Source organism: Scophthalmus maximus, chromosome 4 (assembly GCF_022379125.1).
Source record: "Scophthalmus maximus strain ysfricsl-2021 chromosome 4, ASM2237912v1, whole genome shotgun sequence".
Lineage (NCBI taxonomy): Eukaryota > Metazoa > Chordata > Actinopteri > Pleuronectiformes > Scophthalmidae > Scophthalmus > Scophthalmus maximus.
In genome coordinates, this window is record NC_061518.1 from 15,457,733 (window position 1) to 15,472,500 (window position 14,768).

Genomic DNA, 14,768 nt, shown 5'->3' on the forward strand with positions numbered 1-14,768 from the left:
ATAATTCATTTATTACCTTCTCGTAATGCACAGTCGCACGCACACACACACACACACACACACACACACACACACACACACACACACACACACACACACACACACACACACACAAACACGTATTCACAAGGACAGACAACAACTGTTGTGTTCGCTATTGAATAACCACGTCAGCAACGCCATGACTTTCACACTCAATTAGGTGAGCGTATACAGTATATCTGTGTGTGTATGTGTGTGTGTGTGTTTCTGAGACAGAGAAAAGAAAAGGGTGACAGAAAAGTTGTATTCAAAGTTATTGTGTTTGTTGTACAGGAAGCCATACCTTCATAGACTGCCTTGAACCCCGCTGAGCCAATTGTATCGTCAGACTGCAGATGTAGCCACATCTGATTGGACAAGCTGACGATGAGGTCAGGAACACTGGAGCCGGTGAGTCTACAAACACACACAAAAAATACATACACATTAACACACACTGTTTAGAAACACTAATGGTTTATCACTGCCTACTTTAACTAGGAAGACTTAGACTTTCTCTATATTACAAGAACATAAGTAGTGCTTACACATAGAGTACCCTCCGAGTGTCTCCTATCTTTCCTCCATCTCCCACAGTCAGTGTGTCATACCCTCTTTCCAGGTCAAACTCTTCAAATGACAGCTTTATCACCTAGAAAAGGAAAGAAAAAAAAGAGTAACAGTAAACATACAGACAGTTATAAACAAAGTATAAAGATGAGGATATAGACAAAAGCAAAAAGAAAGACCGCTGGCTCATTATCAGTTCCTGCAGGGATAATATCATGCCTTTCCACCCTGACAATTTCTCGTAATAGAAACTATAATGGTTATATCACCGGGGATATTTAAAAGCCCAGCATTGAAATTGGAGTTCTGTTTCACAAAGATGAGCCTCTTGAGCAATGTAATTTCAATATGATGTTAATAGCAATCAATTAAGAACATTCATTATAAAGCAGCATTCTGCAAAGAAAAAAACAACAACCATCCTGCTTGAAACGACTGAAAGATTCTGCCAAACTCATGACCTCATGACTCTCGTGATTAAGTCTGACTTCATGCCACGAAGTCAGACTTAATTACAGAACAGAAGAAACTCATTTAAGAGCCTCTATTATCTCATTTAAAACATGCCCAAAGTTTCACATTCCCTTGCAGTGCAGGGCTCATCCTCATGAAGGCAACGGAGTTGCTGCACTTACATTCTCTCTGGGCAGCATTGTTCCACTTCCAAAATTGGTCGCACATTGTATAGGCTGTAAGTGTATATATTCTCATTAAGTCTTAGAAAAGACAACACTAAATGTTGGAAACTCATGAAACTGACAGCCTCATTAGACCCTGGAATACTGGGCGTGATCCATATGTGCAACAATCTGAAATGTATCAAACACCAACTGGGAAATCATTAGAAAGTGTTAAAATAGGCACAACAAAGACATATACTGTGTTAAAAAAGAACAACGGTGAAAATGTATTAGTCCATACAAAAGGCAAAACTGGTCTCAATAGATGCGTGGGGCTATTGGTAATCTTAAATGCCATTTTTAAAGACTTGCTCAGTATCAAGCTGTGCTAAATATGTTTTACCAGAGAATCTAGAGCTGAGCTTAATCAAACCTAATCACATTTAATCACACCTTGCAACTGGTTCTTGTCCTTTAGACAGAGGGGAGGCAAACCAGAAAACACATGAAAAAGTACTTTCAATAAAAGATGATTAACGTGTTGACATTATTCTCTGGTCTACTCCAAAGGAGTTCGGCTAACGAAACAATACAGATTGTGAGTCTTTCTTTATTTTTATTGTTTTGCAAACATTTGTATTTTCACTAAATCTCAATCATAGTTCCCAGGAAAATGTTTCAATGAAAGAAAAATAACAATTGCAAGAAAAGGGAGGTTGTGGTCATTACCTCTGATAAGCAGGGGGCAATACATGGGAGGGAGCATCCTATCATATAAAGCACAAATACTCATAACAGCAACAGCATGAGAGACAGAGAGACGGACTGGTGTCCTTGGCCGTGACCATCATCTTATTTCACAGCTGCTATTCCAAAGGTATGACAATTCATTTGACATTGACATATTGCTATTACAAAATAATCCATCTTTAATGAAAGGAAGCTGAGAGAAAGAACAAAACTCAACAACCGAAATTCTCTTTGCTTATATTTGGCAGCTTAATCTTTGTATTCACAGTCACACACAAATCAGGAGCCGTGCAAAACACTGCCCCATGCAAACACACCGTTCTGTTGTTAAAAGCCTTTCTTAAAGTCACGTTCATGCCTGTAGCTGCGCGCATACATCGCTGGAATACTAATCTACAGTGTGCACTTGAATGCTGTTATACTTATATTCTGTTATTTGCTGCTTGTTCTTTTTTTCCTATAAGCAATAGATCATAACCCTGACACAATGAATGATGTTTGATATCTGCTGCATTTAGGAAACCTGTGGGTAAAAAGAGCTGATCTCAATCAGTTTGTGGTGTGTAACAGGACTGTGAAGAATCATGACTATGAGATTATGTGGATGAGAATCAGTCATGTGGCGAATCTCACTAGTATGTACAGTTAAGAAAACCCTTACTGCAGGTGACAAGGAGTGCAAAGATGGTTTCAACATTCAAGAATCAGTAATATATATTACTAAACCTGTGGCCGTGTTTTGTCAAAATATAAATGGTTATCATATGCTCAAATTGTGTAGAAGGATGTGGAAAGAACTGGCATGTTCAACTGTAAATGTGTATTTATACATGATTTATTTCACACAATCTCTACAACAGAGGGAACTGTTAAGCAAATAGGTTCATAATTATGAGAAAAAATGAACAGGTTTATTTTTGACATCAGAAACTTAAATTCTAGATGCCGCTCAGTAAATATGAGACTGATACTTGTAAAAATAATTTTACTATCTTATTATAAACTCAATGTTGCTGCCTCTGGCAATGTTTAGTTTATCTGAAATGGCAAAAAATAATGGGAAAAGGATGTAAAACACCACAGTGAGGTATCCTCTCCTGGCTACCGACATATCACAGTGAGCATTAATAAACCATTGGGCATCTTTTGCTGATGTGTTTTTGTATTATCTTTCCCCCTCTGTCTGAAGGTTCACTAGAACACAATGGCTCCTGAGGATTTTTTTTAAAGACACATCATCATCACTGTTTAAATGTTCAGATGTTTTTTTAACTGCTTCTTTTTTAAAGAAAATAATATTTTATCAATCAACAGTATTGGTGATCAGCTACAAAGACTCTAAGGAATTGAATTTGAATTTACACAGAATGAAATTTGTAAATCCTCCACCACATACACACAGAAATGCCCATGTGTAAGAAAATATTGATTTTAAATTTCATTCAAATTCAGTGTTTTCTTTATCTTAGCATACAAACAGTTACTCTGAAAATCGTCGCTGAGAAAGATAATTTTTAATTTCAGTACTCTACACACTGTACAATATGTTTTTGCAGGCTGTTTGTGTGTTTTTGGATCGAGAAGTGAAGCTTGTTGTTACGACTGTACAGCAGCAGCAGCAGCTTGTGTTCATAAAGAAATGTAATGAAGCAGAACAGAATCCGAAAAAGACTAGTATTCTGTGCATCCGTGCGTGTGTGTGTGTGTGTGTGTGTGTGTGTGTGTGTGTGAGTGTGTCTATAGGAGGTGGTTTGCGCAGGAATTTCTGCCTTAACAAGTGAAGCGGGACGATAGGCATGCCTGTTTCACTGAATGTGCGAGTGCAGTTTGGCTGTGTGTCTAGACACTCGAGGCAGATTGCATAGTAGCGGCAGACTTAAAGGAAGGAACTGAAGCGTTATCACACTAAGGTCATTAGCAAGAAGCTCAGTGCTGTTCAATAGATTGAAATGAGCCCATTTAGAAAGACATTAAGAGCAGCCTGCAACCCCAAACTACATTAGATTAGCTTCTTTATTTTCTGATGCAAAGAAAGAAACAAAGAAAGAAAAGAAGCAAGGACACAAAGAAAAAAAAGGACAAGAAGGGTAATTTAGGCCTTTACAGATTTTCAATTGAATCTGGCAGCGTTGGCAGAAAACAAGAATTCAAGTTGATGTGTACAGCTTGGTGTAGTCTAATGTTCAAAACAGAAAAAAGATTTTAAAAACGTGTTTCTGTTTCAGGGTGGATGCTCTGTGGATGCTCTTCAAAGGGATAAGTGAAGCGTTATCACTTTGAGGTCATTAGTAAGCAGCAGAGCAGCTGAGAGCGGCGCAATAGGCCATTTAAACATTGTTAGGAGCACTGAGCAATCCAAACCTACAGTGAAATGTCTTCAGTCAGTTAGACAGTAAAGTTGTAGTGCCATGAATATTAGGGTGTCCTCAGGGCACGGCCACAGCCAAGGAGGAACTGATAATAATCTTTCTCTTGCTCTGATCCTAAATCCTCAGCAGATGCGTTTGTGCCATTTAAAGAAACGATCTGATACATATTTGGGTTGTTATTGTCAGTCAACAAGAGCCTTATGAATGTTACGAGCACTAGAATATATCCAGTTTGTCTGCAGCGGAACAATAAAGGGTTGCATGAGCAGAGATGCCCCTTCCATTACCTCACAAAAAAAAAATATCTTGAAACTGAAAAGCTGTACTGTTGATCTTGCCCTTGATGTCGTGACCTAATGTCAGAATAGTGCAAGGGAACAAACAGCTGTAATTGGGAATAGATCCTGAACTCTCTCATTGAGCTGAGTCACCGCTGATCAGCAACCATGGCGAGAAATGATCACAAAAATAGAAATATGTATGTATCTATCTATCTACTGTATCTATCTATCAATGTGTCAAATCAATCAAAGTCTAGCACAATAGCATATCATTACATTTCATTGATCCTTAAATCACTATCATTAATCACAGCAGGTCCGATGCTTCTCTATATGGTTATGACGTGGGTAATCTGGTCGGAGAGCATACTTACTATGCTGTTGTGCAGCCCTAGGTCCCCCTAAAAAAATAAGATTTGATTCGGGCCCTGTTAAAACGTCAACCCTGCACACATCTAATGAATTACGTTCAGTCAGCCATTACAAGTACAGAATAAGCTGAGGTGACCCCTGCCAAGGGTAGCACACGTGGGTATACGTTTCATTTCAATCTTGGGGGCAGTCTCCCCGTCATCCTTATCACTACCAACTGCTATTTTCCCGACACCGCTGTGATTTATAACCTAACACCAAACAGTCAGTATTTTCACTCTAGATTTGATCGACCTCTCAGCTGACCCACTGCAAATGTAGCAATTACGGCAAAACAAATGTTTTCTTTAATAGAGTTAAGGCATTTACTCAGTAGAACTTTTGAAAGACATGGCAGAATTCCTCTTTTGCACACGACTTTACAACAAAATAACATATTTACAAAATTTATACTTGAATCGGAAGCTGGCAGTGATGCTGTATAGTTAATGTGTGTTTGCACAGGAGTAATGCAAGTAAATCTCTGACTGACATGAGAGGTAATGTAATTCATACAACTTAGTAAAAATGTTTTATGTAGGTATATAGAAATAATATATCAGTATAGTTCACACCATTGAACTTGAATGGACTAAGATTGACAAGAAATAATGTTTTCTGTTATCTTGATTTTAAAACGGGTGGGAAACAGTTTCATTAGTTTTGTCTATTCCAGGCTACATTGATAACGTCACACTGATGACCACACCTAATACCTCAATTTCAGTAGTCTACAGGGTCTTAACAGAGGCAGAGGGAGGGCTGACAAATGTTCTACTGCTGTAGGCCCAATGGGACTTATGCAAGGTCTATTTTTACTTTAGTATTGTGGCGCTTTAATGCATTGTCTACTACCCTGGCTGAAATAAAAACTGTCAAGATAAAGTTTAAAACATGTACTGAGGTGACCCCTTGTCAGAAATAGTGCAGAGAGGGAACAGCTGTCCTGAAAGCAGAGTGTACAAGAATTCCCTTGCTGACATTTTGCAGCTAGGTTGAGTCGTTGGTGAGCTGCCACGATGCCAGTTTGGGACTGTTTTCCAATTGATTACTTTTGGACTTTCAGCCAAACAAACAAGTACAGAAAAACCTGAAACCATGTTTGAGGACAGGGCCCTAAGTACACCTTTCATGCCTGGGAATGTTAATTTCATAAAGTAATCAGTTACAGGAAACAAACTGCCTGCGATCACCAATTTATCAAATTACTCAATTGATTAACATAATCATATTAACACAGCTTCTCTTATCAACACACTTCTTTTATTCAAGACTTCATTTCCCAGGAGCATTTTCACTGACAATCTAATCAGAATTTCAGAAGCACTTGTGCTGCTCATTGCAGCTCAAGAGAGCGTTATAAATCATCTTTACAGTGCACTGCATCTCGCAGCTACAGTGGATTTTACAATGGATACACACCATGCAGCAGGGCAATGAGGGACAAATGCAGTAGCAGTGTGCATACCGAGTACACTCATCCTGACAATTCATTTAGATCAGCAGTGACGAGCCTCCGCAACATGCTAAAAAAACACCAAGAGGTAACGGCAGCAGGTCCAAGGTCACGGCCTCATGTAGTCCACTAGGCCAGAGTCAGAGACAAGACAAGCAGCGCTTAGCCACATACGGCTAAAACTGACATTATTTAAAACAATATTGAAGTGGAAGAGATATCTCTCCTTTCATCTCAAAACAACTTTCTGTCCAGTTGAGCGTCTGACACTGGCTTTTTACTGGCCTCTAGTGGCCACAGTGGGCCGTTGTCTCTTGAAGCTATAGGGTGACAACCAGCGGTTGCATCTATCATTTCTGTCACTCTCACGGACGTGGGTGTAACCATGTCACGTTAACAGAGGCCGGGGCTTGTCAAGCAGAGTGGGACACAGCATTTTTTTTTTGGACATTTTTGCAGACGCATTCTACATAATCCTGGGATCTTTGAAGTGTGACTAGCTTTAGCTCGCTACTTACGGGTGAGCTTGTCAAGCTGCCCTTGACTCAGCTTCCACTTTTCTGGGATCAGTTATGATATTGCACACATTATTATATGGATGCAGATGCAAGTGGACACTTGCACATCAGAGAATTAATTCAACAATCTTACTCACTAAGTGTTAAGAGAAAGCAGTAGCAAGTAAATAGTCAAAAAGCCCACTATGATTCATCATCTCAAAGTAAGTCTTTCAACTCAGTTGAAGCATCTGAAAGACCTGATGAACGTCTTCTGCTTCAGACAAAAGTAGATGGAGAAAACAAAAGAGTGAAATAAAGGATGTGATGCACCGTGTAGAAATCTGACCATACTGACGGACAACCATGACTAGTAGCCATGCAGCCAATCAAGATGTTGACACAGCCACTTGACCTCCGCTCAGTGGAAACAGGGAACACATGGTGATAAAGATAAAAGATAGAAGAACTGTTGCATTCCTTCACGCCCAAACCACAAGATGCTAATTTCTTCACAGGTGACGGGTGTAACAAGGTCATTACATCTGCGCTATCATAAAACGGTTTTATGGCACAATACACGGTACAGCGTTTGTGGTGATTACTGCATTTTGGGTTTATGTGTCAATGTTATTTTGAGCTCAGTTATTGTTTCTCAATGTTGTTATTAGCTCTGACAAGTGATTTTTCACGAGGGATAAATAAAAAAAACACTCAATTTAAAAATAGACTGCCAAGGATGCTAGCCCATCGGCTGTGCCCTGAAAGTGCTCACATGTGCCAGGTTTATGTGTTACAATCCTGCCCCGAGGTGACCTTTGCCTTAAGTGTTAGACAATAAACCGGTGCTGTCTGGTAAAATAACTCCAGTAGTTGAGGTGTTACAGCACCTTCGAGTGCTGTCGACCTGTTGGAAAATAAACTGCATACTACTGCTTGAGGAACAGCTGTATGACAGCTATGGGGAAACTACATTATAAGCTGTTCAGTGATACAATAAAAAAAAAAATTGGACAACAGCGTACCGTGGCTTCAGAAGTTTCATTCTGGCAAATGCTTCATTGCAGAATATTGAACAGTACAGCTTTGAAGTAAATTCAATTCAAGTATTTCCATCAGAAAAGGGCAGTGTAGAAAACTAATAAGTGTGACATTGGGACATTCATGCATCACCATGGGCAACCTCCTTTGGATGGAGACATATTAGGCTCAGGAATGAGAGACAAAGACAGAGCGAATACAGTAAATTATGGTCAGACAGCCAAATTATAGTCAAAAGCTAGAATAGCATAAAGCCTTGAAGTGGGATAATGTGCTAATTAGGCAGCAATTGGCGAATGTCTGCCCATTACCATGGACACTGATGGTTATTTTCACTGCATTTTACTCATGCATATTGTTCAGTCTATGTGATCAACAAACACACTGGGCTGTTGTTGTGATTCAGAAATTACACATTGCCTCACTGTAGCTATAATGAATTCCTACCAGCACCAGAGCATATCAAATATTATATGAGTAAATATAGTTACTGTAGCCCTATAAGTAACACTAAAGTTCAAAGGACACATTAAGGTGAAAAGTTGGTCCTACAAGAAAACTAATGTTTATTAATGGATTAATTATCGTATCTTGGGGGATTGATTCCATCCTTTCAACTCAACAACAACAGATAATCACAGGCTGTAAATAAACTCCCTGGTGAAAAGTCAACTTATGACCCAATCTATGACCCCAAATTATGACCTACATCCCGGTTCAACTTAATCTACTGCAGTTGTGCACAAAGTTGTCTTCTCCAGTGACAAATTAATAGCTGATGCACTCGCTTTTAGTGAGGCTGCACGGTGGCGTAGTGGTTAGCACCTTCGCCTCACACAAGAGGGTTCTGGGTTCAAGTCCCTGTTCAAACCAACCAGGACTTTTCTGTGTGGAGTTTGCATCTCCCGTGTATGCGTATGTGTGTACTCCGGCTTCCTCCCACAGTCCAAAGACATGCAGAATGGGGTCAGGTTCATTGGAGAGTCTAAAGAGACATTCCAATCTATATTCTCCTTATTTTTGAGCGAGTCTCTCCCATATTACCAATCAGAGAAGGCCGGAGTCAGGGGTGGAAGCTCATGGCTGTTAATCAGTACATGAACACCGGTAATCCTGTATTTGCTGAGGAAGGAGGAGCACAACTGAGCAGGGAGAGCTGGTATGATTTGCTTTAAGATCTAAAGTTAGTGCGACCTTGATTTCAAGAACATGCATATTGTAGTTTTAAGCTGAAAAAACTAAAAGGTTGTCGAATGTACCTTATTTCTGATTATCCACTGGACATTGGGCATTATGTTTCGTTACGTAACAGCTTGAGCAATAATGGACTAATGTTGCAAAGCGATGCGATGCTGCAGAATCAGACTGCAGATTAACATATTCTGGCTGAGGCCTTTATTGGCCTCAATTTCGGTATCAAGTAAAATTTAACAGAATCTGATCAAGTGTCACAGAATGTGTCCTGCCAGCACTGAAACGATGATGATGATCCATGCATGAAAATGACCAAACATCCCCCCACACAGACACGGACACACACACGCTAATATGTATTCATCAGGAAAAAGACAGCAATGATTATAGGCCTAATGGGTCTGTGTGACGATGGGTTTCAGGGTGTATGTGTGTGAGCAGTCAGGCATGGTTCAGACTTGAGCAAAATAATTATCTGCTTGATACTGATGAATCGAATGACTGACACACACATACACACATAGACACACAAACTGTTAAGTCCTTTACTCCACTGGCCACCAGAGTTTTTCCTCCACAACCCGGATGTTAACCGAATATTCTACAACATATTGTCCACAACCTCTGGCAGTTAGCAATTAAGTTGGCAAACAGACAAACATTCATGACATTACACACAATCAAATATGGGTGTACAATAACAGGCGTGCACACAAACAGAAGCACAATCACAGCATTTTACTGACAGGCTGTCAGGCCAGTGCAAACTATATTGATTGTGCTGCTTGTATTCAGAACTTAACAGAATGACAACAGACACACAAACAGCTTTACTTATTGGCAGTTTAAACTACACAAAGAGGGAACAAAATGGCACACACACTTTGATGAAAACGCTCTTCTCCGTCTCTATTTTGTATAACATGTTATTGATGGAAGAAGTCATCTGGATTAATAGTCAGTCAGCGGCCGACCGAGGTGGAGAAAGAATAAAGAACAAGAGGAGCGGGAACAAAGAGGGACAGAGCAGCAGTTTGAGATGGAACAAGGGGAATGTTAAAAGAAAAAAAAGAAAGGTCTACAAAAAGATTACTATTTATCTTAATTCACGCTCATTTTCTCTGTTTAAATATCTCGCTCTCTCTCTAAGTCGCTCTGCACAATCTTTCTAACTGACGACAAAAAGCACATAACCATCTTTTTTCTGGGCAACTCACACTTGGGGTTCCATGTGGTGATTAATCATCTCTTTCATTCCTCACATGCACAAATTAAATTATGATTAAAAATCAATGTTCAAGTCTTCTACGTAAGGAAAATGTGGGGAGGAGGTTAACAAAACACAAGTCATAGGCCTTTAAGCAATGTGAACAGACAAAGTCAACTAAGCTGATACTGACAGTAATATGAATATTTCAGAAATATTCCGAGACATTTCATGTTCAACTTCTTTGAAATGATATGCCGGGTCTGTATTTGTATTATTTATTCTATTCAAGGCTTTACCTGGATTTAATTTGCGACAAAGATATTTGTTCAATCCATCTACAACATCTCATCCTACACTATGATTTAGTTAAATGGTTTATTGTTCAGTTTCCTAAACATATGTAGCCAACAAGTCCAAGTTTAATCTGAGCTCTATGTTTTTAAGCAAGTCTATACATCATCAGGCAAAAGCTAGTTTTGAAGATGTAGTGGTGATTGCAGCCATCATATAGACCTCGTCATAACTGTTTTGGGAGGAAAATGTAGGCATATCAATAATATAACATCATTTCAACAAATATACAAGATAGAACTGTTATCTGAAAGTAAACAGTCAGACAGACAGATGATCACTGTTTAGCAGAGAAGTCATGCTTTATCTATTAATTCAAAGCAGTCAATTGGAAAGGCAAAATTTAATAAACATCAATATGCAATCTACTTGATTGTACTAAACCTACATAAACATGATATAGTTCTCCCGATGAACCGTAACACATTTAACAACTATCACCTTAGTTCCAACGGTAATAAATACCTTGTCCCAGGTCAGTGTTCTTGTTGTTCAATAAAAACAGCATCATGTTGAGTGCAGGTTTTGTACTCGAGGAGCACACAGCCCACCCAATACTCATTACATTTGCAATCCTACAAAGTGCCACCTGGTTTAAAGCACATTATCACTGACAACATTTCAACTACACCTACAATATCCTGATATTTTGTAGGCATTTTTCTCATACCGGAAATGAGTGAGGGGCTAAAGAAAGAGAACATGCAAAGGTTTGGCATCGTGGAAGGCTGGATCACTCCGTTACTGTAAGTGGTAGAATGAGGAGGATTATTGAATATGTATGATCTCAAATACATTTTCAAAAATAGAAAAAACTGTGTGCTCAAAATATGAGTAGGGAGGAAGCATTGACATATTCTTCCAACACGTTATTAGTTTTATTCTATTCTACTCCAGTTCATAAGTGTCTCTATCCTCTTGCTTGTCTCTGTCCTTGTCTCTCCCTCTGCGTATGTAGAAAGTGACATTCTGCAAATGCCAGCAGCTGTAGCAGCTGATAATCTGTCATTATAGCACATTCTTAAAGTGCTCTCAAACCTGAAGCATTTCTAACACAAACACACGCGCACACACACACACACACGGGCACACAGGCCACTGAACTGATCAAATTCATTCTGTCTGTCGCCAGCCAAGAATCTATTATACTCCTTTGTACTGTTTTCTATTTTAAACCCCAAGCAGCACAATAAACACACAACCCAAGTATTGCTGTCCATCTGCCACCTGACACCAACTAAAATAACTAATAAAATGGAATACATTTCTCACGCAATAGCTGCGAAGCTGATGTCCCTTCAAAGAAATGCGTTGAGATCCAGATCGCTGATCATGACTGCCGTATGTTGGTTTCTCCAAAGTGCAAACCCGATTGATAGAAAATTGAAAATTCTTCTCTCTCCTCAATCATATCTCTGTAGTTCTTCATTCTGCTCCCTCAGAGACTCAGAGGCGAGTAGACTCCATTTCCATCCATCTTTAGAGAAAAACTTCAATGCCACATGTCAAGTACCTGCTTGGACATTCAGCACCTAATGCTCATCCTGGTGCCTGCTTTTTAGGCGTATAGTGGAAAGCTCAGCATTCAGCCACATTTTTCTCTTCTCCGCTTCCCTCTCTCTTTTCACTGTTTTCAAAAGCTCTCGGAGTCTATTTCTGCTCTCCCCTCTCTCTCTCTTTATACTCTCACCATTTCCACACTTAACATTTTAGACAAATCACAGTGAAAGGAAGAAAAGAAGATGACAGAAGGACAAAGTAGACGGGAAGAGAGCAGTGCAGGGCAGAGTAGATGAGCAGAGAGGCGAGAAGAGGGGAGCAGAGAATAAAGAACTGAGATGTTAGGAGAAACTGAGAAGCCAGCGGGGGGTGAGGAGGAGAGAAAATGGACGGAGTGAAGACAAAGAGAGCGGCAGTGGGGAAAGGGGATTCAAAGTGGAGACAGTGCAGGACACACTGTCTGTCAAAAGTTTTAGAAGTTCTTCAGCATGAATTTACCTAATTCAATGTCTCAGTGTTTTTGAAAGCCTTGAACAAATAGAACAATTGGTGATTAAAAAAAGGTAATTATTATTATTTTTTTAACTAAATGTATGACTCGCTCAGCAGCAGTACACACTCATGTTGTTCTTCCCACAATGGAAATCAAATTTCAGTATTCAGTTCATTCCAGTCCAGCTCAATGGGGTCTGGAGAACGTGCTGGTCTTCCATCAAGTTCATTATTCTGCTGTCAGTCAATTTCATTTTAGTTTCCTTTACTCAGTCAGTTTACTTCTAATCTTTGTACCATTTAAGGTTGTTCACTGGTCTTGAACTGCTTAGATTTCAAGAAACTGGGGGAAAAAATGGGGACATTCTTAAATGTTTGGTGTATATGAAGAGACATAAGGGGACGATAATAACACAAACGAGAATGTAGACAGAGACACCACAGGTATATGAACAGTTTCCTTCACAGGTTTGGGGAGTTGTGGTTCCCATGAGCTCAGCAATTGAAACAGAATCCAATCAAAATGCTAGAGAGAAAAAAAAGAAGTCTAAAACAACAGAACAACTTCCTCAACACTGGACCACATGAGAGAATATGATGTGTCATAGTTTCTAGTCTTGTCTACAACTTTTTACTGCAAGTCATGCTCTCTATTTTGCCATCCCTGTCTTTCTCTCGGCAGCATTTTTAAAACTGTTTACAACAAGAAGGCTGTGAATGCATTAGGATTTTTCAACGATCTCTTTAAATGAGTAATGCTTATCCATCTTTTATGTCTGCTCTATGACTTCAACAGCTGTTGAGTGAAATACAATAATCCCTCTCCGACGAAAAATTCATTCCGTAATGTTTTCATCACAGCGTTTACATCGCAGCGATTTCAAATGACAATGACAGTCAATTCTAAGGCCGATATTTTAAACACTATGCTAGCAGTATTGGACAGTGTTTATGAATGAAACCGGCCGGTCAATATTTCAAATAAAGAACAACTCAATATTCATCTGGGTAACACAATTGGTAGAACAATGCTTTGTAGATTAAGACAAAAGGTGAATCACATCAAAACTCCTGCAATAGCATGTGATGATCACCATATTAGACAATTTTTTTAATTTTTATTGAAACCCTGGTGGAATGAACAGGGGAATAAAAGAGTAAAAATGAGCTCACCTGTCCAGAGTCCATTGCAGTGATGACCCACACACAGTGTGCATTGTTCTCATACTGAACAGGGTAGTTAGGAGAGGTTATGATCCCTCTAGGCCCCCGTAGGTTACTGCCACAGGTACGAGCTGCAGAGGAGGACAGCAAAAGAGAGAGAGAGCGACGACAAGAGTTTTAAAAATAATTTATGTAGTAATCAAAATTATATCCGCAGACTGCAAATGGCTTCTTACCTTTTGAAGAGAAAAGAGGTGAGGTATTGACAGAGAAAAAGGCAATTTATCTTAGAATACTGGGTTCAGTACAACCAAATCGAAAATTGGAGTCCGTGGACAGTGAGTTTGGGCAGTTTGCTTATTTTACTCCTTTCAAAATACCGGGTTTTGCCCACAAACACCAACTGCTTCTGAGGTCAAACGTATTACTTAATCCATCATGCCACCTACTTCAAATCGACTGAAAGTTTCAAAAGTCTCAATTTTGATAAACTCTCTGTTTCTTTAACTTCATTAATCTTTATAGAGGTTCAACGTTGCACTCCAAACAGAACCACCAATGTTTGTTGTTCATGTAACTTTCGATTGCAGTAATAATGCTGCAGTAATGTGGCCATTCACATCAGTCAATTCTAGATAAAACAGCATTTCTCTACTAGCAGGCTATAAAACTCCTCATATAAAGGCCCTGCGTGCCAGGCGTTTGCCAAGGAACACCTCGAACGTCCATAATGTGGGGGAAATCTTTTGGAAGATGAATAAATTAAGGTTGGATTGTTTTGAACGTGTAACAGTGTAAAAAGGCCAATGGATGCTGACATTGAATACAATCTATCAAGTCG

The 14,768-nt window shown here is 39.4% G+C and overlaps 1 protein-coding gene across 2 annotated transcripts in view; it reads right to left on the reverse strand.

The window, feature by feature from the left end:
* Positions 1-14,768, reverse strand: part of LOC118302754 (CUB and sushi domain-containing protein 1-like) — a 269,330-nt gene that overhangs the window by 125,564 nt on the left and 128,998 nt on the right. For both annotated transcript variants that reach the window (XM_047331593.1, XM_047331592.1), the window contains exons 10-12: positions 13,937-14,058; positions 570-673; positions 326-438 (exon numbers count right to left, since the gene is read on the reverse strand). In XM_047331593.1, coding sequence (XP_047187549.1) covers positions 326-438; positions 570-673; positions 13,937-14,058 — 339 coding nt within the window. The remainder of the gene's footprint in view (positions 1-325; positions 439-569; positions 674-13,936; positions 14,059-14,768) is intronic.